Genomic DNA, 25,826 nt, shown 5'->3' on the forward strand with positions numbered 1-25,826 from the left:
ACTTTCCCGCTGAGGGGTTGAAGGCCACCGAGACACGAAACGTCACCGCGGCACACGTGGGCGCCGCACGACCGGCACACCGCGACGACCCTTGCCCAGGACCTGTCTCCGTGTCGTGTCCGTGTCCCCGTTTCTCCCCCCCCCCTCCCCAAGGGGTCCGTGCATAAAATGGGAGAGACGCAGAGCGAGAGAGACCGCGTGCGTAAGAGAGAATCCTTCAAGAGGTGATCCACGTTGCTCTCTTCTCGCTCGCTGCAATAGCAGCCCGACTGATGCAAGCCGCTAGGCTGTCGATCTGTAAACCCTTTTACACCGACTACTGAGTCTCAAAACGAATCATTCCGCTCTACAACATTTTTTCAGGGGAGGGGGGGGGGTGCGAACGTACGCACTATTTGCTTTGAAAATTGGTAAAAGGGTTTTGTTTGAGCAGCTTAGCCACCGGTTAGTTTGTGGAAAGTGTGCAACCACGAGCGCTGGGGGTCTCTGTGATGTGGGCAACACCGGTAGCAAGAGGCTGACTGGGGCGAGGAGGGAAGAGCGATGGGTGTAATCGTCATTTTTAAAAATAACAACCACGCGCCTCTTGCTTTGAATCGCCTTCGCAAAGGTGGTGACACATTGCGTGGTCGTTACTTAAAGCCACCTCGATAACGACGCGAGACATTTGGATGTCGCGACTTGCGACGTGTCCCCTGGCAGAAGGCTGGCGCACGAGTCGTGGCAGTGACAGCTCGTCACTGAAAATTTATAAAAAAAAAATTGATGCAAGCGTCATTATGTAGCTGCTTGTTAATATACAAAAAAAAACAACGCGTTGACCTTCCGAGGGTCTTACTTCGCTACGTCGACCTATGTAGGCGTAATTTAATTCGACTAAATGGTGTGCATGCCGAAAATAGGATGTGTGATGGGTTACTGTTATTGCTAGCTTCCACCTCTCATAGAGTGGCCGACGTTATGTCCTTCTTCGATGGAATTGTGAAAAGTGTTCGTCGTGTATCATTGTCGCGGTGGCGTTATCGTCATCATTTTGCAACAATCACCATCATCCATCCGTCTCCACCGTCGTCAGGAGGGTGCTTGAGTTGTGGCGCGGGGTGCAGTTAAATGGCATTTTGGCTGGACGAGTGAAACCGAGTTCATTGTCTCCCCCAGAGCCATGGACGCGAGGTTCGCCACCCTCTTCGTGCTGCTGGGCACCGTGCTGCTCTCAGGTACGATCCTGCACGCGACGTCGCGTGCACTTCACTGCGCTGCGATCTTAGGGGGACCCCGGGCTGAGAACGCTGCCTTCGTCCCGACACTGCGGTCCAAACAACGAAACAATGGCGCGGCGAACGTCGTGGCTATATTCTTAGGTTTTTTCGGTAAAGTCACGTAGGTAACAAAATTAAAATAAAATTAATAAAAGTAAAATAAAAATAAAATAAAAATCACGACGTTTCGGAGGCAACACAAGCTTCCGTCTTCAGGTGAAACCGTCACAGCACGATAGCTGTATCAAGTGATAGAAATTCCAAGAAAACAGTCCTTGTATATATACTGGTTGAGGGTGGAAGGAGCCAAAGTAGGCCCTGAATATTATTGTTGTGAGGTTCGGTGCGGCTGAAGCACGCTGTTAGGAATGAGCCTTTGTTGTGTAAACTAGGTGCGGATGATGTAAAGATCTAGAACGTCGTGGCTATCACGCATGTGGCTATCACGCATGTAAGTTCGTGCAGCTGCACCGGGGCTCAAATGCTGGTGGAGCCCGGGTCCTCCCGGGCTGTGAAGAGTGGTGGGGGCGAAATTGGACAGGGCGCACGGCAACATTTAATTTTCTCGCACTGAGGCGCATGCCCAATCACTTTATGCCACTGAGTGGGGATGACTGCCTTTGTTTAGATGTTTGGACTTTAGGAGAGAAGACAATGGGATGTTCATTTTTGTGTTTGGTTTTTCCTGGATGTTTCTGTTGCGCGTCGTCGCTTTAAGATGTTCTTTGTTCATGTTTTTGCTTGTTGCGGTTGCACCCGAGTCAAGAGCCTCATGGCTCACAGGGCTATACCTAATAAATAAACTGAAATCTAAACGATGGGATGTCCGTATTTGTCATCTAAACGATGGGATGTCAACCTTTGCCTTTTCCCCCGAAAGTCCCAACGTCTAAACGATGGGACGTCTCTGTCTTTACCCCCCAAGTGAAGTCCTTTTATTTTCGCCTTCCTTGCTGTTGCAGGAGCCGACGCCCGCACGGCCGACACGCAGGAGGTCGCCCCCATCCAGCAGCAGCTGCGCGAGATCCTGACCGGGTTGGCGTCGTCCCTGCGCGAGTCGCTCGTGCCACTGCTCGACCGCATGGGCGAGCTCTCCAAGCGCTACTCGGCCGACGTGCAGGAGCTGGTGGCGGCCGCGAGGCCTCACGCCGCGAGGGCCCTGACGCTGGCTCAGGACGGAGCCCGCGACGTGACCGCCTACGCCGAGAGGGTCGCGCAGGAGGCCCAGGAGCGAGGCCCCGCTATCGCCACGCAGGCGCAGCGGATCTTCCAGGAGATGCTGGCGCAGGTGCAGGACAACAAGCACTTGCAGAAGACCAGGTGAGCAGCTTGCGGGCGTGGTAGTTGGCGTGGACGGCGGGTGTTGTTCTTGTTGGCGGCGGTGGTGGTGGTGGTGGCGGTGGCAGTGAGAGCCGTGGTGGTTTTTGCCCCAAGGTTTGGTCTGAGTGGTTGGCAATGTCTTCTTGGTTCTTTCGGTAAAGTCACGTAGAAGGGAAGTAATAAAATAATAAAAATAAAACGTAATAAAATAATTCTCTGGTTGGCGATGGTGGAGATTTTGTGATTTTATCTTTTGTGGTCATGTGATTTGGTCGATCGTTTCGTGCTGGGTTGTGTTGTATGTATGTTGAACGTCTTTCGCACCGTACGTTGCCAAGCGTGCTATACGGAGGTGTTGGTGGGAGAGTGGGCTTATGACTCAGACCACCAAAGTTCGATTCCTGGCAGTGGCTATCAGTGGCGAATGATATTTGAGGCAGTCATGGGCTTGCCTCCTTCACTAACTCACACTGCCGGACAGGGTGAAGTGGATTGACAAGGTGCTCTAAATTGTTATTTATTGTTATTAGTGTTCGGATATGTTGGCTCGCGTAGATGGCCTTGTCAAGATAATAACGATGGTGGAACTGATGATAATTATGATTAACAAGATGAGAATTATGTTTATGGTGATATTGTTTATGAAGTAGCAAACAACGGTGATGACATAACTGTCACAAATGAAAGTGAAGATGGCACTGGCAAATGATGAGCATAACAAGAAATTATGATAATGGTGAAACTGACAATGACGATGCCACCTAATAATGATGCAACCTACGACGACGACGATTATGATGAAATGTACGATGACGTTTTTTCTTATCCCACCTCGTGCTCCTCGCAGGAAATACCTGGAGCAGATCCGCCAGGAGTGACGGGTCACTGTGCCGGAGGAGCAAAGTGGAGTCATGGAGAGGGTCGCCTCGTTCTCATGGCCAGGTCAGGGCCTGCTCCTGCCAGGCCTACCTCAAGATAAAGTGCCAACTTCGTCAGCTGACAAACTCGAGGGTTCTTGCAGTCGTTGTTTCACGTAAATCGCCAGATGTTGGATGCGCGTAATTGTTGAATGTACATTTTTTTCTCCTTTTCCGTGTTGTTTTTATTTTCATTTCATTTCACCTTTATTTAACCAGGTAAACAACCATTGGGGTTAAAACCCTCCTTTTCGAGGGGTACCTGGTAAGAAGTTAGCAACAAGAAATCACCACACACAAACAAACACACAATACGACATAGTACAATACAAAACATTAAAAACAACTACAATGGTCAATGACATTTTCTTCTATCAGTGCTTTGGAATTAAACGTGTGAGAGAAAAAGTACCGTGCTGTTTTTCTTACTTTGCTTCTGTTGTGGCCTGGAGGGAAGATGAAGACGATGACGTCTCTACACCCCGCCCCCAACCCAAACCTCCCTCCCACCGAAGGATGGAAACCCCCGAAGCCAAACCACGCTACGCATGACGCACGGCTGATTATTTGTCGAGGGAATATTTACACGATTCGCGGTTACCATTTGATTCAAGAGTCGATTTTCGTTTATGTTCTGGCCATCCATCGAGCGCGATTATCGCGGTTGACTACGTACGGTGCGAAAGAATTTCGACATCATACACACATGCAGGGGTCACAAGAACCATTTACATACATACATGTCAACATTAAGCCACGATCAATGCCACTGTTGGATGAGGCCTTCATCCAGTGGTGGTGCAGTCGTTAGCGCACTGCGCTACGAACCCTGCGACCCGAGTTCGATTCCCGCTCACAGCTATCAGTGACAGATGTCTGAACCGGTTCTGGGCCTCCCCTAGGTCGACTCAGCCTGATGCGGTGTGTAAAAAGTATTGGTGAGACAAAGACGTCCGGGCGTGGTGCTGGTCACCCACCCCCTCATGTGCCGTGACGGCCTTAATAGGAGCTCGCTAACAACACTTTCCCCAACAATTGTCTGTATTTTAATTAGCGAGCACCCATGAAGGCCGATACGGCATAACAAGGGGATGGGTGGCTAGGACCACGCCCGGCCGCCTTTGTCTCCCCAGTGGCGATGTTTACACACCGCACCAGGTACTCGTTTGAGGCTGAGTCGACCTAGGGGAGGCCCAGGACCGGTTCAGATAATCGTCACTGGTGTTGGCCGTGAACGGGAATCGAACTCGGGTCGCCAGGTTCGTAGTGCAGCGCCCTCACCGCTACACACGCAGACGCAGACACACGCACACAGACACACGTACACACAGACACACGCACACAGACGCATACACATGTACACACATGTACACACACACGTACACACAGACACACGCACACACAGACACATACACATGTACACACACATACACACAGACACATGTACACACAGACACACGTACACAGAGACACACGCACACACAGACACACGTACACACGCACACTCCCAAACCCCCCAACCTTCGCTGCCAGCACGCACTCCAATGCCAACAACAAACTCCCTGCATATCGATTGTTTATACTAAAACAAAAACCTGATTAGAGTATAGTTTTTTTTCCATTATTTAGTACACTATTCCTCTGTGGGTCGCTCCCAAATGTTGGGTGCTGGATTCATGTAGAGTTTCTCTTTGCTACTCTATAAAACGCGTCCTGAGTGTGGGTGGTGATGGAGGACGGCGGTGGTGGTGCCGGTCTGGTGGTAGTGCTGTTAGGGTTGCTGTGACCGTGTCCTCTCTTGGAAGTCAGATTGACCGGCGTGACTTCACCAATCATCATCGCCACCACCACCAACAGCAGCAGCCGCAGAGGCCTCTATATAAAACGGAGCGCTGAGCACTGGCACGGATGATTATGGAGGAATGAACATCTAAACGCCGCAGCGTCATCCACATCACCAGGACCAGCATCACCATCTCGCGCGCGGAGCCCACGCATTTGTCCTGGCCAACACCACGGCGGGCGACTGCGGCAGAGCTTCAGGTGAGAGCAAAGCAACGTCGCTCAGGAGTTGGCCAAACATCCCAACGTAGCGGGCGCCTCTTTCATAAACAAAAAAAACAAGTCTTGAGACTCAGCGAGACGTTCCTGGATGTACACAGAGGATTGTTCTTATGGTGGTGATTGTAACGATAGATCAGTACCTGATTGATATGAGACAATACCGCATGAGTGTGATGGGCAAGCACAGGGAGTCGGCAAAGAGACCGCTTTGTGGTGTAATGGGACCAGTGCTTGATTGATATGAGGGCTCGAGATTTTGACGCGACAGAACGTGCGCTGTATGCTATCGTCGCAGCTTGTCTGGGTTGCGGATTTGAGTCCCGATGATCATGCGGGTGGCATTGGTTTGCGTGGCGCTGATCGTGATGAGCCCGGCGTCTGTGCCAGGTAAGACACGGGGTCACACACGGGGTCACACACAGGGTCACCCACGGGGTCACACACGGGGTCCCACACGGGGTCACTCACGGGGTCACACACAGGGTCACCCACGGGGTCACACACGGAGTCACACACGGTGTCACACACGGGGTCACACACGGAGTCACACACGGGGTCACACACGGGGTCACCCACGGTGTCACACACGGGGTCACTCACGGGGCCACACACGGGGTCACTCACGGGGCCACACACGGGGTCACACAGGGGTCACACACGGTGTCACACACGGGGTCACACACGGAGTCACACACGGGGTCACACACGGGGTCACCCACGGTGTCATCCATGGGGTCACACACGGGGTCACACACGGGGTCACCCACGGTGTCACACACGGGGTCACTCACGGGGCCACACACGGGGTTACTCACGGGGCCACACACGGGGTCACACAGGGGTCACACACGGGGTCACACAGGGGGTCACACACGGGGTCACACACGGTGTCATCCATGGGGTCACCCACAGGGTCACCCACGGGTCACACACGAGGTCACACACGGGGTCACACACGGGGTCACTCACGGGGCCACCCACGGGGTCACTCACGGGGCCACACAGGGGGTCACACACGGGTCACACACACGACATCACCACTCTTCCTTCCCACTCTCAGCAATCACTTCTGGGTGTCACTGTGGTCAGGGATTAATTTCCCACTGACTATTGCCTGGGTCAACATTTATTTTGTGTAACCAGGCGAGAACTCTAGAGAGCAGGATAGAAGCAGATCTTTATTTATTTATACTGGAGGAATCCGATAAGCCATGAAGCTCTTTTTCACAGATGTCCCGTATGGGTGGCTCAGCGAGTCACAACAGAGAGTCTCATTTGCATGAGGGACCTGGGTCACCAAACATGAACAAATAAAGTGCAGTACAGCAATCAGCCACAACTAGAAATCAGAGAAAATATCAACGGTGTCATATGACAAATCGAATATATTGCAGAAACATAAATCAATGTCAAATAATTACTTCCCTAATAATATATATTTTTTTGGGTTAGATCCAGTAAATATATAAATGTGTCGTTAAACCCGCCACCACCCGACACAGCCAATTAGTAAAGTTAGTCCATCTGGTTGTCGCCTTATGAAGCTAGATGTAATTACTGGCGAAACGTCGTACTCAGATTGTAAATGTTGTGGCTTGGCTCTCCAACACACCGGTGTGTTGTACTAGTGACGAATTGGCATGTTCTGTTTCCGTGACAAACCTTACTAGTTGGCTGTGTCGGGTGGTGGCAGGTTTAACGACACATTTATATATTTACACAATCTAACCCCCCCCCCCCCCCAAAAACCTCTATTATGGATATTGGTAGCGAAATCCTGCGTGTTAAAATGACCTCCCTGTAGCGTACGTCAGCTCGGGGTAAGATGACCGCGACACTGATCAAAGTAGAGTATTATTGTAGATTTGAAGCTTTCGTGACTGCAAGGATTCATACTCCTAGGTTTTTTTCGGTAAAGTCACGTAGGTAAAAAATAAGTACAATTAGAGTACAATTACCGGGAGACTTGGCGGCAGGTGAGTGACTGGCCCTCACACTTTTCTGTTGCGTGTAGTCACTTTAAGATGTTTCTTGTTCATGTTTTTTGTTTTGTTGCGGTTGCACCCGAGTCAAGAGCCGCATGGCTCGCAGGGTTATCCCTAATGAAACCGAAAACCTCCGATTAGCACGGTGGGCTACGTACGGTGCGAAAGAAGTTCAACATATACGCATCAGTCAACAGCGATCCGCAGATACGAATGAGAGACATCGCAGCGATACACTCTGCTGCTCCACACGCGGTTGAACTGGCTTGGCCAAAAATGTCCCATTTGTGCAGCTGTTCACCCTGAGCGATAAATGCCCTGACGGTGGCATTGCCCTTGTGCAGTGAGCCCAAGGACGAGAGGAGGCCGGTAGTTGAGGCGACACTTTCATTTAACAACACTAATGTACAGGGTCCCTAACACAAAGGGGTAACGGCCCCGTACACCCGCTACCTGGGGAGGTTTGGCCTCCAGGCTATCGTGCCTTCTCACACTGGGGACCACTCTGCACTCAGCCCTCCGGCTAGGGGCTCTAGGGGGGGGGGGGGGAGCTATCCTGACCCGACCCAGCCAAGGTAACTCGGGTTCCGGCCACTGGTCCACTCAGTCCCGGCCCTTAGAAGGACAGTGGGTCTGGGGGTCTCAGGGTCCTGCTCTAAGCCCGGTCCTCAGTGTTCAACTGGAGGAACACTGCTAAACCCGGGTCAGGGGTCCAGCTTTTATACACCTGCCAGGGTCTCCATGCCCCTGGCCACGCCTCCCTTCCAGAGAGTTCCAGATGGACCTGAAATCTTACCCCAGCCCCCCTCTTGGGGTCTGGGGAACCTTGGTGGTCCACACATCATCCCCTAGTGTAGGTAAGTACCCCGTTTATCGCGTTACATCTGAACTGTTCGCCTTTTGGCGTTCTCTGGTCTGACACCGGTGAGACTGGGCCCTCAAGAAGGCTGCTGTCTCTGGTGTAGGCCAATCAGTTTAAAAGACAATGCCCAAATATTATCACAGCATATTTGTTTGCATGTTCACCACAAGGACGTGTGGTTAATGCAGACTTGATTCCTTGCAAAGTGTTTATTTTTCGTGTTTGAACACCTTAACACCTCCTGTTTTATTGCCAGAAAGGGTAAAACCTATTCTCATTCTTTCATACTTTGATACTGGCAAAAAAGTTCCCTTTTTGCGGTTTTGACCATACCTGAACGTGAAATCTGCGATTGCTGCTCTGCATCTACCACGAGGAAGCCACGAGGAAGACGAACAGCGAGAGGGTGGATGTGCACTGGCTACTGATGTCACTTCAATTCGTTGTCACAGCCGAAGAGAAGATGGCGGCCGAGGAGCGCCCTGGGCAGCCGGGCGCCACGAACCTTCACGGAGGGGCACTGCGAGAGGTCAAGCGGCTGCTTGGGGCCGTGGGGAGTTGGTGGCTCCGCGGGAAAAGAGAGACGGAGGAGGTCAACAGCACGGAGAGCATCCCGTGAGTGACGGCCGGGGCAGTGATTGAGTTTCTCGCCAACTCGATGTTTTTTCCTCCCTCCGCCAGTCAGATTGATTGTTGGTCACAGCCCTCACCGATTCACTGCAGCCACTTCTCCTCAATCGCCAGACGGTCAGTCGCCTCTTATAATTATCACTAATTGATCGTGGTTTATGCTTCCAACGAATTTAACTCGCTGCTACTTCCACCCATGTTGAGGATTCGGTCTCCCAGATTGACTGTTTCATCCCGTTCGTACTGTGTGCAGCCACCACCCTGCAGCTCACTACAGCAAACTCACTCATTCACTCACTTGTACATTCATTCACCCACTCACCACACTGCAGCTCACAACAGCAACTCACTCATTCACTCACTCACCACACTGCAGCTCACAACAGCACTCACTCAACTCACCACTGCAGGTCACAACAGAAAACTCACTCATTCACTCACTCATTCACCATATTGCAGGTCCAAACAGCACACATATGCATTCGCTTGCTCACTCACCACTCACAATCCCCGTCTGCAGTGCTCGACTTTTGAAATTCCCTCCCATCATCTCTCGTCCAAAGGTTGCGTAGCATTGATCAAGGCACGGAAGTCCAAACTTCTTCTGTTCACCACGACGGATAATTACGGCGATTATCATTGACAGTGACCCACGAGGGGAGTGACCAGTCATGCCAACGCCGACGGGGAACGACGGCGGTAATAAAGGGGGAACGAATCAATTCGTGACAAACACGACGGCACGACAACAACGATGACACCAAGTGTCACTTCGTCCGCGAGACAGCTTGGGGCTGAAAACCAGCGGCAGAGGTCGCAAACGGGTTTTGATTCCTTACCCGTACCCGGCCGCACCAGGGTCGCAAACGGGTACCCGTACCCGGCCGTACCCGATACCCGTACCCTACCCAGCCGGGTATCGGGTAGGGTACCTGATTGCAACCTCTGGGATGAAGCCATGTTGCAGGCGTGGGTGGGTTGATTCTAGGAACTTGAATTGTGAGAAGAGACAAGACGTTGGGAAATGAGTGACAAACGGTGACTCACCAGTGACTCACGGCCTACCCGTACCCGGCCGGGTACTGGGTATCGGGTACCCGGTTGGGACCTCTGACCAGCGGCGGCCCTCTCTCTCTGTTGGACCACTGCAGATCTTACCTGACGCACAGCATCGACTCGATCTCCGCGCTGCAGAAGGCGATGGCCCAACAGATTGTGGACTACCTGGAGGACAAGGACTGAGCCCAGGGGTATGGAGACCCGGCCGAGGATGGCCGTGTCCACACAGGCACACGGGCTCGCTCAAACGCGGCCCGTGCGGAGTTTTCACCGTCGATTCACCGTGGCTGGATTATCCGGCGAGGAGGGCTTTATCCGTGCTCACGACCAAAAAAATACAGCGGAGGACAGACATGTTTCCACGGTTTTTGCTTTTTTAAATTGCGAGCTGCTCCTCACTTCTTAGAAGGGTCACCTTCTCGGGGACCGCGAACAAAATGCGAGTAAACCGATTATCGTTGAAGCTGTTACAACAAAAAACAGCGACGACGTTGTCTTCATCCCCATTCTACATAGGTAAATAACACTCGTTTTTAAGACTTATTTCCGTGGTTTTATTTTATCAGGGCCACCCGCTACCTGCCCCCCCCACCAACTCACCCCCTTGCACCATTACCCTCAATAATTATCGCGTTGACTGTCGTGTACATGGTCGCATCTAATCAGCCACCACCAACCATACAACCAATCCTAGTGACAAAACCCCACAACCCCCTGCAACTGACACTTCCCACCATTTCAGACACCAACACTACCCACAACTCCCAGGAGAGACTGGCAGCTTCAACAATCCCACCAAAACCGATACCATTTTCATTTACCTATCCAGGGTGTAAATCCGGCATATGTGAGAAGGGGCGGCTGGCAGACCCCGGCAAGCGAACTTTTACACTGGTCAAAAAAAAAAAAGACATTTTTTTTTCTGGCCTGGACTTTTGCAGCTGTTTTAGACTAATTTCAGGGTGCTGATTCCAAATCTGATCTCAGATTTGCTCTCTATCACATCTCGTTTTTATGCTATCGGCATACCCCATTTTCATTGATTTTACCCGAAATGAACTGTCACTAATGATTGCAAGTTGTTGCAAGTCAGTGACTGCTTTAGTGTTAAAATATGGTGCTGTATTTTTAGGATAGTGTGCTTATAATATAATTTTATGTAGATATTCACATTTATTTAATATTTTTCTTCTGCAGTTTTTATTGAAAATGCAATATTTGATATCTCAAAAACCTGATGTGATGGACAAAAACTGATGCCAGATTTGGAATCAGCACCCCAAAATTACCTTAAAACCTTTGGAATACCTTATGCCAGAAAAAGTGTGTTGACCAGTGTTATCGCACGAAAACACGAGCGCGTGTTTGTGCACGTGGGTCAACTTGAGAAAAAAAAACAAGTGGTCAGCCTGCCCCGCACGTACCTCTACCAGTTTACACACCGTTATCTATCCAAGGGAGAGGTCGGTACATACGCCACGAAAGCTGGTGACCTCTCAATTCTCCAACTCTTTTGTTGGGAATTTTGGTCACCCTTCGTGCCACTTGGGAGGGTAACCCACAGCTTTCTCTGCCCAATGGGCCAGTGGTTCCAAGCTGCGATCCGAAGTACATTTGTACGTTCTCCATGGATCGGTTGCAGACACAGTACTTACGATCTTTTTTCTCTCAAAGGACATTTTTTTTACTGCCCAATGTACTCGTGGACATTGTTTTAATTACGTCGAGTAAATAAAAAAAATACCAAGTTCTTAGTTTTTCATGGCTTTTTAATTAACATTTCACAGTGCTTTTGGAGTCGTTTTAATCTTGAAAATTCTTACTAATGCAAGGTGGTCCGCTACAAATGTTTATGCTTTGACAGTGGTCCTAGGGTTAAAGGTTGGAAATCACTGCCGGTAAGTAATCCGTCTGTGCCACGTGCATACAAACGCAAGCACTGCATCTGGCCAAGGTCTCAGTGGTTTCAAGTGGAAGTTTCAATTCTGTTCTGTGGGATGCACCCAGCACATGCATGCGAGCGAATTTCACTGCTCCATCTCCTCCGTGGTCATTCCTAAGTAAGACGCGCTCCATTCATTTGCCGACACTCACTATCCCCGCGCATCGACTAGCATCCCAACACGTGGCATATTCTATCCGAGCCCACTTAACAGTTGGTAGAATGCTTTTGGTCCATTTAAAAAAACATAACAATATTGATTGAAAATGACAAGATAGCCTACCGATAAAATGTTTAAAATCAGTTAGTGACGCGTTTGTTATCAATCGACACCCTGGATACCCCTTGCAAACAAGGTGTTCCATCTCAAGGGATATTCCAGGTAATTCTTTTATTGCAAATAAAAAAACAAATAAACATGCACAATGTTTAGTTGCAAGTGTATGGACTCAATGATATTCCATCCAGCTGAGGAAATAGATGCCCAGGTGAGTTAAGACCTTGGGGATTTAAGTGTGATGAGATCAGTCTCGTTTTATCTTTCATGGTGGGCGAGATGCCCCACCACATTCAGCCACGAATCAAGCACGGAACGCAACCTGGATTGTTCAATCTAAAATGCGACCAGGACTCAAGATGCCGTACAAATAGCCGTGGGCATGCGCATCCGAGCAGACTTGGAAACAGTTTGTAAAGAGGTTCAAAGGGGAGTGCAGCAGCAGCGAGGCCCAGGACCCACGGCGAGAACACAATGGTGTGTGGGGGCAAGGTGCGGGCGGAGACGCTTCACGGGGGAAGTGACGGCTGGAGACTGAAGAGGACAGAAGAAGATGATGATGATGAGAGGACGAAACCTCGAAGAGGGGGGGAAAAAACGCCACACCGGCACGTCTCTCCTGAACGCTGAACATTACGATCGGCGGGAGGGTTTCCAGCCGGCGAGGCACAGGATGACCACCCCCCTCGGCGCGCACGCGTCCGGCACATGTGACGAGGTGAAATGGGGGAGGGGAGGGAGCGGAAAAAACGATAAATAAACCACAGCAGTTTCGCGCAAACGCGAGGGCTTTCGTGGACCATCCGTACGACGTGCTGAAATGAAGGGGGTGAAAAAACCTTCTAAGACACTTGGTAACAACCTTTCTTTTAGAATTTGCTGTATTAAAAAAAATACCAATGACAATTCTAAGCGTAGACCGTCAATGTTTGTAACACGTTGGAAACAATTTGCTTTGCAAAAAACCGACAAGATTAAAATTTCCCCCCCCCCCCATAATTTTTCCAAGCATTATCTTGTTACGGCGTAATTAGCACATTCATCGGTAAACATAAGCGCTTTAATACACACACCGACCTAATATATTAAACCACCGTTACACTGCAGTTACAAATGTGTTTCGAAAGTGCCGCAAGGCAGCATAAACGTTCGTTTAAAACTGACGGACGGAGGGACAGCCTTAGCCTGTCTGCAGCTGTCAATTCCTGGAGGTCGGTGGGGATTGGCAAGTAGGATGGAACAGGATGGAACAGGATGGAACAAAGCGGAACCGCTTGGTGGGAATTAAGTCGGGATGATACCAGTTCAAAGAATCGGTTGCAAAAGACCTGGATGGTGATACACATCGCATGCTCCCCTTAAAAAAGTGCGCAATCCTCACAAAACTAATGTAACAACTTTACACATTTGATGGCTGCAGAATTTAAAAGTCGCCCAATAACTGCGGTGAAGTACAGTCCGTCGCTCCCATGCCCGATCGGTTCCCAGTTTAGCGCTTTATTTTGCAGAGGTACAAACGTTACCTGGCGACTTCAGACCCCACCGAATGGCTTTCCCAACTCAACGAACAGATGTAAAACTCAGTCCGATGCTCTTCAAATGCCACACGAGAGGAGATTGTTTGCCAAATAACCGACGGGAAAAAAGTAGAAAGCTGAAAAGAATAAGCATATTTGTACGTTCGCGTTGATGAACATAATGTACACCAACTGCACGCTTTATTTTTGTTATTATTTGAGCAGCGGTGACAAAGGGCCGGGACGGTGATGCCGACAACAGGAAGAGCACAGACCGGTGCCGCGAAGATGGGGAAAACGAACCAGCGACTTCCGACAGATTTAATGAAAAAGCAAAAACATTACAGCAACGTCCCTTGACATCAGCTGGCTCTCACGTCGCATGCAGACTGGCTTTCGCTTCAAATGGCTGCAAGTCTAAGAAACGAAACGTCATAATTTTCATCGTCGATTGGGTTTTTTTTTCCATAATGCCGAACACGTTCCTGTACACGGCAGTTTGCGTCTCGCCGCAGAGTTTTACCATCCGTCCACACGTCAACACGAGCGCGGGCCAACTGGGGGCTTTTGTTTTGTAACTGAACGTACAAAACAAAAATAACCCCACGAAAAATTAAACGTGATTTTTTTATTTGCGCAACTGGATTGAGGACCAGGAGGAGATGGGTAGTTGGTGGGGGGGGGGGGGGGGGGGGTCGGTAGGGATGGGAATTACGAGTTATCAGCCTATGGTCAGGCCGAAGCCGCACTGGAACTTGTTCTTGCGGTGGTTGATGAAGGCGGCGAGTGCCAGCGTGAGCGGGAGGGGCGGCAACTTCTTCTCGAGAACGGCGCCCACCGTCCAGTTGCTGTCCACCGTTCCTGCGGGGAGCCAAGAGGGCGGACGGGGTCAACACGCAGAATCTTACCGTGGCTCCCCACCGCTGACGTTCACGCGCACCCAAACGCGCATATTCATGGGCACACGCACAGTCCTTTTGCCCAGCCGCCGCTGCGTGGATTAGGGCCCGACCCATATGGCTTGAGTTTGTCCGACCGTGCTTCACCACGCTGGCCAGTGCCGGTTGGTGACCACGGGAAGGCAAAGGACATGGGAGTACAATTAGCGCAGTACAGCAATGGATTTTGCTGTACTGCCTCCTCCTACCGACAATGCAGCACAGGCCCCGCCAGTCGATTACGATGACATGAGGTGCACGGTGATCACCAATCAAAGCGCTATCCAAGCTAAACCCCTGCCTAGCTTCTGAAAATCTGACAATATCAGGCCAACGCCAGGTAATTTGGTCAAAGGCAAACACCGAATATACACACAAAGCAAAACGCACAACACATGCACACACATTCATACGCATCAAATACGCGTGTGCCGTCCCGATGCTCGTTTGAGCGGGACGGGTAGCGGAGGTGGGGGGGGGAAGGTGACGTTTAATGTCAAACGAAGGCCGTGCCGACCGCATCAGTCACCGCCTACCCCGGAACACCATGTTGGCCTTGGGAAGGTCAATCTGGTACCCGAACGTGCACGCGGTGTCCTCCATGCGCATGTTCGCCTCCAGCTCCACGCCCACCTGGATCTGCAAGCGGGCGCGGGGAGTGACCGGGCGCTCGGGTGAGGCGGTGCAGACGTGCGGCGCGGCGTGCCAGCACATGGTGGTGGTGGTGGCGTGGCAATGGCATCGCATAGCGGTGTGCAACAGCCTAGCGTTATACATCTTGCGGTTTGGTAATACATGGTGTGGTGGGGCAGAACTTGGCGTCTCTTCTTCTGTGTGGCTGCTGATGTAGATGCATAGCAACGACGACAATTTCACATTCAGAACTTGGTGTGATGTGGCAGAAGTAAAAAGTAATTTCTTTAGGAGTGCTCTTTGGGTTTGTTGTCCTTCCCGCGCACCTCCGATTAGCACGGTTGGCTACGTACGGTGCGAAAGAAGTTCCACAAGATATGAGACTCACCTGTTCGTTGGCCTTCTGGTAGTAGCTGGCGTGGATGTTGGCAAGCCCGGCGTTTAGCGTCGCCACCCAGTTTGAGCCTACGAAACCACGTGGCCGGGTTGTTAATGTCTGGTGTTTAGCGTTATTGATAATTGCGTGCAAGAAACTGAATAAAATGGTTTGCTGCACATATCGAAATATTCAACACTAAAAATCCTGCTGTGCGTTTGCTGGCTTTCTTAACATACCACGAGGTGACTGAAGAGCCCTGAGAGGCTGGTGCTTAATGGTTGCAGCTTAACAATCAATAATGAACTTGCCGTACGGTTTGATAACTGACGAATAATCCTAAAACAAAGTGAGCTATAATACAGCTTTATACTTGGATGCACTGTGTTGAAAAGATGATATTTATATTCGGTGATGTCAGGGTCAGAAAAACTGCAATAGAAATGGCACAAAGAGTTGATGTCCATGACAGATGCTTCCCATCTTTGGCGATATTCAGTGTCTCTCATGGAAAGCCCCGTCCAACTGCACACATTATCCCACCAACCGATCCATTTTAAGATTCTAGCTATTTTGTTTAACCAGGCGAAAACTCAAGAGACCCGAATAATCTCTTTTGCAAGTGTGACCCAAGTCACCAACGAAAGTGACGACCACTGTAAGACTGCTACGCGAGCGAATGGCGACGAGTTCAAACTCAGAGCTCTTTGCGAGGTTCCCACCGCCTCTCAGGGCCACCAATTGCTGCCCCCTGTGCTACCGTTTCATGGTGCCACGGGCTCCCACCAGCCCCCGCGTTACCATGCCACGGTGCCACCACCGCCCCCCACTGCTACCGTGCTACGGTGCCACTACCGCTCCCCGTCCTACTGTGCCACAGGCCCCCACCGCGCCACGGTGCCACCACCACCCCCCACCGCACACCACACACCGGTGTATCGCGCCACTGCCGTGCTGACGGCGCCCTCCTCGCCAGGCCGCCTGTGGTACACCAGCTCCCCGCCCAGCGTCAGCTGCTCCGTCACACTCTGCAGGTAGTGCGCCACCATGATCACTGCAGCGGAGAGAGGGACGAACGGACAGCGAGGGCACCGGGGAAGGAGGAATGGATGGATGGGAGCGATGTTGGGAGAGAGGGTGGAAGACGGTTGTAGGGAGTCAGCATGGAGAGGATAGGTGGGAGGGAATGAAATAGGAAGAGAGAAGGGTGGCAGATAACAGCAAATAAGTTACGAAAAAACACTCAAAACGCATGACTTATGTTGCACTTTCTATCATGCATTAGTAAATACTCATTAGTAGTATGGAAGCCAATGGGTAGCCGTCAGGGAAAAACAAAACAGCATTGTGGGAAATAATCACTTTGGCTTTGGTTTCTGTCCCAAAAGACTCACCACCCCCCCCATGATTTAACGTATCATCACAATTTGATTCAGGAATGCATTAGTGTATAGTGACTGCAGTGATTACATGAACCGATAGCAATATAGGAATTGTATATTGTACATCCTTACGATCACGCTTGGATGCACGTATTGTGAAGGTAAGAATTTTTTTTTACTGCAGAATATATCCACCACACTAACCCAGAGTGTACACACAGCTGCTCCAGTGTGTGCGCACACATTCATATTACACAACAACAGCAAATACGACCTTAGCAAACAGGACGACAAACGTGCAACGGTCTCCGTGCATTAATTACTCGACTCGGAGACGACGTCCGGGTTCCCCAGCGCCACGGTGGCCGTGTAGTCTTCCCCCCGGTACTCCGCGTCAAACTGCCAGGTCATGAACTTCGACTGCTGGGTCTGCTCGCGGTCGCGCACGCGCACACAACACAGGTGCGCGGGGGTCACGGAAGGTTCGGGAGGATGAGAGGCAATCGGACCGGACACGCAAAGAGGTCAGAGGTCTTGACCACGACGGGTGAATGAATGGCCGATAAATGGCAGGCAGCACGATTGTCAAGATTGGAGTGCCAAGTGCCAAGTTGACCAAGCCACATTCTATGTGGCTTGGTCAACTCGTGGTAATCGGAGGTGCTTAGCCAACCGTGCTAATCGCATATTATGTGAAGAGAAGTGACTTGCAGTGGAGAATCTTTACCAAACCACACCTGCGTGGGTGATTTGTGCAGTGCCCAAAGCCAATTACACAATGTCAAGAAACTACTTTTATTAATTTACACAATTACTGATCGATGTCAAAGGATATGGCTTGGAGCGAGGGTTAAAGTTAATGTTTAAAGCGAAGGGTCAGAATTGAGGTAACATTTAAATAATGTAAAGGATACAGGGATGAAGTTAAGGGATAAAGTTATGGTTAAGAGTTGAAAAGAATTTTGAAAATCACAGATGAGCGTTAACGAAAAAAGGATTAACGTTAAGGGTTTGAGCGCATGTTAAAGTTTAAGGTTGGGTTAAAGGGTAGATAAAGGTCATATAGGTTTTAGCCAAATGTACCCTGGCTTGACTACTGTACGCAGCAAGTTGCTATTTTTTATGCTTTAGTGTCCCTTGTTACATAACGTGAAGTCTCTAACTTGTGCGATTTGTGTGCTAGGTGTGTGGCACGCTAATAAGTATCAGTTAATACAATGACGACATAAACTCATCGAGGGGGCACAAGGTGGACGCGCGGACGGACACTGCTGGAAAAAAACACATATGCCTGTTGTCCAGTCTTGGTCAATCATTGACGGGCGTTATGAGGGATCCCAGCTGGTTGTTTATGCAATCGTCTCGATGCCTGCTCCCCCCTGGTGGTAAACAGCGGTAGTGCAGCAGACACGACCCCCAACAAGCGATCCGTCATGTTTCATAACAACCCTCCTCCCCACCACCACAAAGGGTGGAATATGGGGCTCTGTAAACGGCCACACACGCGCTCAAAGCTTAGGCCGTGTGGTTGGGGTGGTGTCACCTTCTGCCTGGTGGCACACACCGTACGTAGCCAAACGATTGGCAAGGTTGGCTACGTACGGTGCGAGAGAAGTTCAATATACACACATGCTGATCGGTCACAGGATGTTGTTTACTGGACTGCTTGGCCCTGTCTGCATGCCCTGAAACAAAGAACATCTCTTACAGACACGGGGCTGAACAGTAGCGCATTGATAGTCAGTGGGGGGGCTCGCAGAGCCAATGCGTGATTGGTAACGGTTGCGTCTGCAATACGGATTCTCTATGGGGGAGTTCAAGTGCGACTAACAATTTTTAAATGGGGTTGCCACAGCCTGTTTGATTAGGTCACTGAGTATGGCTAAAGAATCAGATACACCGTGCCTTCAACTCCTCTGCCATGACGCTAAAAAAATCTAAGCACCAAAACCATAAATCGGGGTCTTTCCAACTATATTTTCCTGCAGGTCACACAATAAAAAAGAATCTGCACGTTTTAGTGCTCCAAGTTTTATCGCAATATCACATATATAGAAGTTATGGCGTCACATGGCATCTTTGCGTCACGACCTCTGCACCGGCGACCAATGTGCATCTCTCGTCTCCAGATCTCTCATGTCAGTATTGTTTTTATCTCGCTTTCATCTCACCAATCTGTTCCTCTACGTGTCCTGGGCGAACCTCATTTGCCAGTAAAAAATATGATAATTGTTTTTTTACCCTTTTATCTACATTACCAGAGTTATGTTTTTGTTTGCATTATGACTGCAGGTATTGTGGTCTATCCAAACATGACTCCTTGTAAAAAAAAGGTGTCAGTTTTGTTGCCAGATAAAAAAAACTATTATCATATTTTTTACTGGCAAATGAGGTTCCAATGGTGTAAATGCAAACCCACAGCTATTTATATTCCTGTATCAATAAACGTAGGTGTGTGGGTACAAGCACGACAACTCAGGCCGGGGGGACAAGAGAAAGGAGAAGTAGAGGAAGATAAAAAATAATTTTCGTATATGAAAATGACAGAAGTTCTGCTGTCGTTGTTTCTTTTCACTCCGACCCACAAACCTGCAGGGCCACCTTCCCTCGTAGCCGCTGCGTCAGCTGGTGGATGATCTGGGCGTTGAGGCTCCCCGTGTTGTCCACGTCGCCAATGATGACGGGAAAACACTGCCGCAGGGAACACGCGGACACCAGGGATACACGCAGAAACACAAAGATCTCCCGTTAAACTTCAACAAGCACGGACACCAGGGATACACGCAGAGACACAAAGATCTCCCGTTAAACTTCAACAAACTTCAAGAGCACGTGCTCTTTGTCTTTCTCCCCAGTCCTATCCCAACTGGGCTATAAGCGTCATGTCAACAGATGAAGAAACCTGTGTGCGAGTGAACGGCCCACGGAAGCGGATTTCACAGAACTACTTCTGAGATCCCTTCAAGTGACCTCTGGTCCACATGAAGAACGTTCCCAACCATGCTGCTACAGAGAGTAAGGTTAGACACATCGAAACAAAAAAACTATATTTGTCATTTTCAGAGCTTGACTTCATCCAAAAAGCAGAATTAAATTTAGTGCGATACTTTGTGTGCAATCTCATCTGTGATCAGGGATGAGATCATCAACTCGTTGCATTTGAGAACCCAGTTAAAACCAGAGGGTGCCTGCCTGGAATCAAAGCCAGGACCTCTGCGGTGCCAGCTCTGTGCTCCGACCTTTCAGCCCACCAGGATGCCTTTCTGGAGCAAGCTCTCTTATCGAGAGAGCACCTATTAAGTCTGGCAGATCACAAGAAGGCTTGGTGTGGGCGATGCCACTCCTTTACAACTTTATCCCTCCCCGGGGCAAAATGTTTGCCCCCTGGTACTCACTTTATGGCTTTTAGAAACCTATGGTCATCCCAGGCAGAGTTGAGAAATAATTTGCATAGCCAGCCATCAAACCGAGGTGTCATGTTAGTTAGTGCTGTGGATGACCAACAATGCTGCTGCTCTCGGAAGAGAGGCAGACCACTAATTTTATAGAAGGGGTTGTCCCCTCGCACCCAAACGCATGAGAGCCGTCCTGTCAACTTGAATGAATGCGTGCGAACGGTGGCGATTGCAGCTGTCTCGGCATCTCACCTCAGTGGGGCTGATCTGCTTCGTGCCCACGTAGGTCGTGCCGAAGTGGTAGTTAGACGGGCCGACGGTGCTCAGGTTCACGGTGTGACTCACCTAACAAAGACACAGTCAGCGCATGCTTCACAAACACACGCACACCTAAGGCGGAACGTATCTGCATTGCGTACAGCCCTTCCATCGATGCACTGCTGGATGACGGCCTCCTCATGCCTGCATGGGTTGCCGGGGTTACATACCTGTCAACCCATACGGTTTACCCGTATTCTTGTGCAAAGAAATTTAGTAAAAACATGTTTTTTGTCTATTTGTTTGTGTTTCTCCCTTGTGACGGGACTTTGTAGGAAGAACGTTGATATTTATCAGGGCATGGGGTGACCAATAAGGTCTGAATTGGTCTGTAATAAGGAAGGGCACTGAAAAGGGGTTGATAGGTATGGGGTTAGGTGACCATATTTGACCACGCGAATTGGTGCAGGTTGGCGGTAGAAAGCGCTTGCTTCAACAACGCAGACACAGCTGTTACTCGGAGTTGCTGATGCTGCTGTTCACAACAGACTGGTTACTTCAATTTCTTTGCTCTTTCCCCCTCCCAATTATTGTCCAATCATGCTGCTAAAAAATCATGTCATGAGATAAAGACGTTTCCATTGGGACCTTTCGCAAAAAGGTGCACCATCTTGTCTACCTGATAACCGGAACAAGACTATCAACTTGCCACGCTTCAGAACGCTGTAGGACAGCAGATAGCCGAATCCTGGGTTCGAACCCAGAATCACAGCAGTGCTGACTCGGTGTTCCAACCTCAAAGCTACCCAGCAACCTCCTTGAAATCCATAGAACCATCAACTTAATGCAAATGAGTATCAAGGGCAGTTGAAACCATACTCAAGCCCAGGAAGGATCCAAGTGGTACTAGCTTAGTTCTCCAACACAGCCATTATGAACGCCCTAACCACCCATACATGTCATCAATATTTTCGATCGCCTTTCTCCCTCTACTCTGTACCCTCATAGACCTCACTCCTCTCTTCCGCCAACAACAAAATCTCTCCGAGCTGCGGTCACGATTCAAAACTTTTTTAAAACATGCGTTTAATGGCAACCGTACGAATTTGCAAGCAAAGGGGGTTTGATTAAGGGGCGGTTTCAGTATCTAAGACTCCTTTTAATGCGAAGTTTCAGGAGAGCCTCTCCATCCCGGCCCCCGCGACCCCAACCGACCCTCGTCCCGCCGAGTGACTTTACCTGGAAGTGGTTGCTAAGACCTTTGTTGATAACGAGCCGCACTCCCTCCATCTGTGCGGGGAACACCTCTGGATGTCGGAGGTTGGCGGGTGATGGTTTGTGGGATGGCAGTGGATGCAAAGTGGTGCGGGTCAAGGGAGGGGGTCAGAATCGGGAATGAATGGCAAGGAGAGGGGTGGGGGGAACGCAGTAAAGGAGAGGTCAGAATACAAAGTCAACAGGCACAACTCTCGCTACCCAAAAGCAGTGCTAGCCAGCACGTTGTGCGATTTAAATGTACAGTCCTATGTCGATCCATTGCGGCGTGGGTCATAGGGGCAATTTGACCATACTTCACCACACTGGTTTGTGTGCGTTGGTGGAGGCAAGCAGCAGTAGTGGACATCGGAGCATAATAAAATATAACAAGGGATTATGCTGAACTCTCCACTGCTTACAAAGTAGCAACCACCCAGTTTTATGCAGGGTGGTTGCTAATACAAAACACCATCCAGGCTCAAAAACTGCTTAGCTTCCATGATTTGGCGTTTTGGTCACAGGCAGTGGGTTTTGTACCACTTTATCTCAAACCCTCTCTTCTCCATCATTCGCCCATCCTCACATGAGAGGACATTTCGGGTAACTTTGATCAATGCTCAGTAATTACTGGGGCAGCAGACGTCATGGGTTGCTGGAGGGCGGAGGCACATCAGACAAAACTTGCCTCACGTTCACGCCACTCGAGATATCGTTACCTTCGATTATTAAAACACATCTGTTACTACACGGTCATTTTATTATAATTATAAAAAAGGCTCCACCTATAACGTCTTCAAGTCTTGTTCATGGAGAATGTACGAGACATTACTCACAAAGCACAAGGAAACAGAATAGTTCTGTCATAATTATTTATTCAGAAACCCGCAAACCGATCGCTCGAGTGCTTATGCAATTCAACTCGTGAAACAATTCATCCGGAATCTGCCGTAAGATGTTGGAAGTGAAGCAAGGTTGATCCTGGACAGTGCTTGGACCTCAGATTTGATTTCAAGTGTGCGTGCAACTGATGGTTCTGCTTTGCAGACTGAGTTAAAAATATATTTTTTGCATGTGACATGTTCTATTAGCCTTGAATATAGCTGTATCATGTTGATGCACGACCTCGCCTTTCGGAAACTTGACCATGTAAAGTTGTTTTGGATTCATTTGTTCGTGTTTTATTTTGCTGTAATCAGGTTTTTGAAACCAAGTCCCCATCGAAAATGAGCATTTATTGCACGATTGGTTTTACCTATGCCGAAATAAAACCTAAACCTAGCTCAGACATCACAATGCATACCAGGTTGTGTAGGCTGCTGCGGGGGCTACATTGTCAGAAGGGGGGCAATTGCAGACAATGACATTGTTATACTGTACTGTGCTCCAACGCATATGCTTCTCGCCTTCACCAAACCTGCACCGACCAGGGTGGTGAAGTGATGGGCACCAGCTCGCACTGAACAGCGTGAAGTAAAATAACCTTCACGAGCCGCAACCGCGTGGCGAGTGAGGCTCTCTCATTCATCGCTTGAATGACGAAGGGTTGTAGAGATGCACAACTCGTACAGGACAAGTGCTTATCTCCAGTTTACAGCTATGAGCAACCGTCTGAACGGTCACTTTCATATGCAGGAGAGCGAGACATTCCGGGTTCAATGATGAAAATTGGATTCCATCGTGTGCGTTGAACTTCTTTCACGCCGTACGTAGCCAACAGTGCTCATCGGAGGTGCGGGGGAAGGACAGCTCTACACAATACGCAGTTCTGAAGAAAATAGTTTTCGATTTAGATTTAAAAGTGCATAGCTCCAGTGGCTTCCTAATATTGGAAGTAGTAGGGAGTTCCAAAGGGCCGCAGAAGCACATCTGAAAGCGTGCGATGCAGTGACCGCGTACATTGCGAAATGCCTGTAATGATCCAATAATTTAAACGTTTGCAGGAAACTCATTCAACTGTTATTGAGACTCGGTGAGGTCTTAATGAACCTTCATTTTCATAATCATTAACCACGATGCATTTTCAAAAAATCACGGCCCTGCAAGGGCAATTAACCGCCCTTGAACTGGGAAAGCCACCCCTATCCCCATCGCTCGTCTCTCACTTCGGGACAGCCACGGCTGCTGTCGGAAGGCCCTTATCCTCATTATTCACTGCAGAAGCAGCGTGTGTCTCGTCCATGATCTTTGAAAACGGTGTACAGGGGGTGGTGGTGGCAATTATAAAAGGCGCGTGCTGCAGTAGTGGCCATTCAAACAATAAAAAAAATCCCATCATGGGCCCTTGTGGCTACTTGGGACTCCACGGCCGAGGCGGGTTACCATGCACGCCCATGAACAACGCTTTAAAGACAAGCGTTGGTGGGATCATGTACGAGAGAGAGTTGCGAAAACCATTCTCACGACAAATGCGCGCGAGCCCCGGGGCCTCCAAACGAGTCAGAACGAACTCCGAGTGCGGGAGGCTTTGCTCAGAATGATTCACTCGACAACACCGTCGAATGAATGAATGAATGAGAGAGCGCGACACGCCGCGCCTGGCGATGGGTGACAAGAGCAGAGGCCTCACGCCCGCCGCCGCGCCTGATGGCACCGCTGACCTTTCGCCCAAAAGAATCCACCGGCGCTCTTCCCCCCCACCCGCCGCCACATAACTCCCGACCTCACTCACCCTTGCACTTGCGGTGCAGCTCGTCGTACGTGCCCGGGTTGGGCAGCGAGGAGCGCGGCGCGGCCTCCCCACCCGACCCCGCAGCTCCCCCGGCAGTCGTCGTTCCTGAGGCCCCGTGCGGAGGCAACTGCGGGGCCACAAGGCCCGGCATCCCGGGCGGCGGCATGGGGAACCCGGGCGAGGACATCATCGGCGGCGGCGGCGGTGGCGGCTGAGCCGCCGCTACGTTGCCCATGACAAGAGACGGCTCGAGGAGAGTTCGTTTGATCGGTGCGAGGAAGGCAGGCGAGCGAGCGAGAGAGACGAGGAGGAGGAGGGGGGTAGAGAGTGAGAGGAGTCGATGCCGGCCCCGGCTGCCCGTAACCTTGCCGCGCCGCGCCGCACGCGCCTACTCCCGCACTGCTCACTCCATGTGCTAGCGCGACGCGCTGCGATTGGCCGGCGCCGCGTCACGTGTCCCCCCCGTTTCCGATGCGTCACGTCCGCTTCCGAATCGGCGGCGCTCCGCTTTCTCCCTTTCAGGGGCGGGGGGGGTGTGTCCGCCGTTCGTCACGTGGGGTAAAGGCGAGTTCCGTTTCCGGAACGTCACGTCCGGCGAACCCGGTTTGCACGATGGAGCAACTCGCCTTCTCATTGGTCGACAGCGCATCACGTGGTCGGAGCGCCGGGGGAGGGTGTCGTTGTTTTGACGTCACGTCCGGGAGTTTTTTTTACTTGTCTCCTCCCCCTTTCCTGCGGTTCTCCTATTGGTCGCGTGACGTCATTCGGGGGCGGGGGGCGAAGCGCGTCACGTGGGTCGCGAGAGCGCGGCTTCAGAGGCCGACGTCGCGGACTTTCGTATCCTTAACTGCTAGACGTCACATCCGGTAATTAGCATCGCCGATACCCGGATGTGATTTCGACCACCCGCCGTCAGATTTCACAAAAACAACTCAACACGTTCGTAAATAAGCACCGCGTGTCTTTAAAACGAAAAATATATAATATATAATAGGAGACGTTTTGGGCAATGAACTTTCTTCAGCGCCATTACATTTAACTATTTGATTAACTGACTCGTGCCGGTGACGTCACATCCGGTAAGTAT

General features: G+C 50.3%; 3 protein-coding genes across 4 annotated transcripts; 2 read left to right on the forward strand and 1 right to left on the reverse strand.

Moving 5' to 3' along the window:
• LOC144728563 (uncharacterized) lies at positions 1 to 3,904 on the forward strand. 2 transcript variants are annotated; one of them, XM_078608082.1, is made up of 4 exons: positions 1 to 224; positions 1,159 to 1,217; positions 2,222 to 2,579; positions 3,427 to 3,904. In XM_078608082.1, the coding sequence occupies exons 1-4, from the start codon at positions 169 to 171 to the stop codon at positions 3,455 to 3,457; spliced, it is 504 nt and encodes a 167-aa protein (XP_078464208.1). In that variant the 5' UTR covers positions 1 to 168; the 3' UTR covers positions 3,458 to 3,904. The 2 variants fall into 2 exon arrangements, with proteins under 2 accessions (XP_078464208.1, XP_078464209.1); XM_078608083.1 differs by lacking the exon at positions 1 to 224 and adding an exon at positions 242 to 610.
• A 765-nt stretch (positions 3,905 to 4,669) lies between these two features.
• On the forward strand, positions 4,670 to 11,846 carry LOC144728564 (uncharacterized). Its single transcript, XM_078608084.1, has 4 exons — positions 4,670 to 5,539; positions 5,856 to 5,947; positions 8,860 to 9,022; positions 10,189 to 11,846. The coding sequence occupies exons 2-4, from the start codon at positions 5,884 to 5,886 to the stop codon at positions 10,277 to 10,279; spliced, it is 318 nt and encodes a 105-aa protein (XP_078464210.1). The 5' UTR covers positions 4,670 to 5,539; positions 5,856 to 5,883; the 3' UTR covers positions 10,280 to 11,846.
• Positions 11,847 to 12,414: 568 nt separating this feature from the next.
• Positions 12,415 to 25,204, reverse strand: LOC144728562 (mitochondrial import receptor subunit TOM40 homolog). Its single transcript, XM_078608079.1, has 9 exons — positions 24,740 to 25,204; positions 22,054 to 22,121; positions 20,809 to 20,901; positions 19,751 to 19,852; positions 17,485 to 17,590; positions 16,711 to 16,833; positions 15,792 to 15,868; positions 15,307 to 15,409; positions 12,415 to 14,693 (listed from the first exon to the last, which is right to left on the reverse strand). The coding sequence occupies exons 1-9, from the start codon at positions 24,972 to 24,974 to the stop codon at positions 14,554 to 14,556; spliced, it is 1,047 nt and encodes a 348-aa protein (XP_078464205.1). The 5' UTR covers positions 24,975 to 25,204; the 3' UTR covers positions 12,415 to 14,553.
• Between the last annotated feature and the right edge of the window lie 622 nt (positions 25,205 to 25,826).

Source organism: Lampetra planeri, chromosome 29 (genome assembly GCF_965212315.1).
Source record: "Lampetra planeri chromosome 29, kcLamPlan1.2.h2, whole genome shotgun sequence".
NCBI lineage: Eukaryota > Metazoa > Chordata > Hyperoartia > Petromyzontiformes > Petromyzontidae > Lampetra > Lampetra planeri.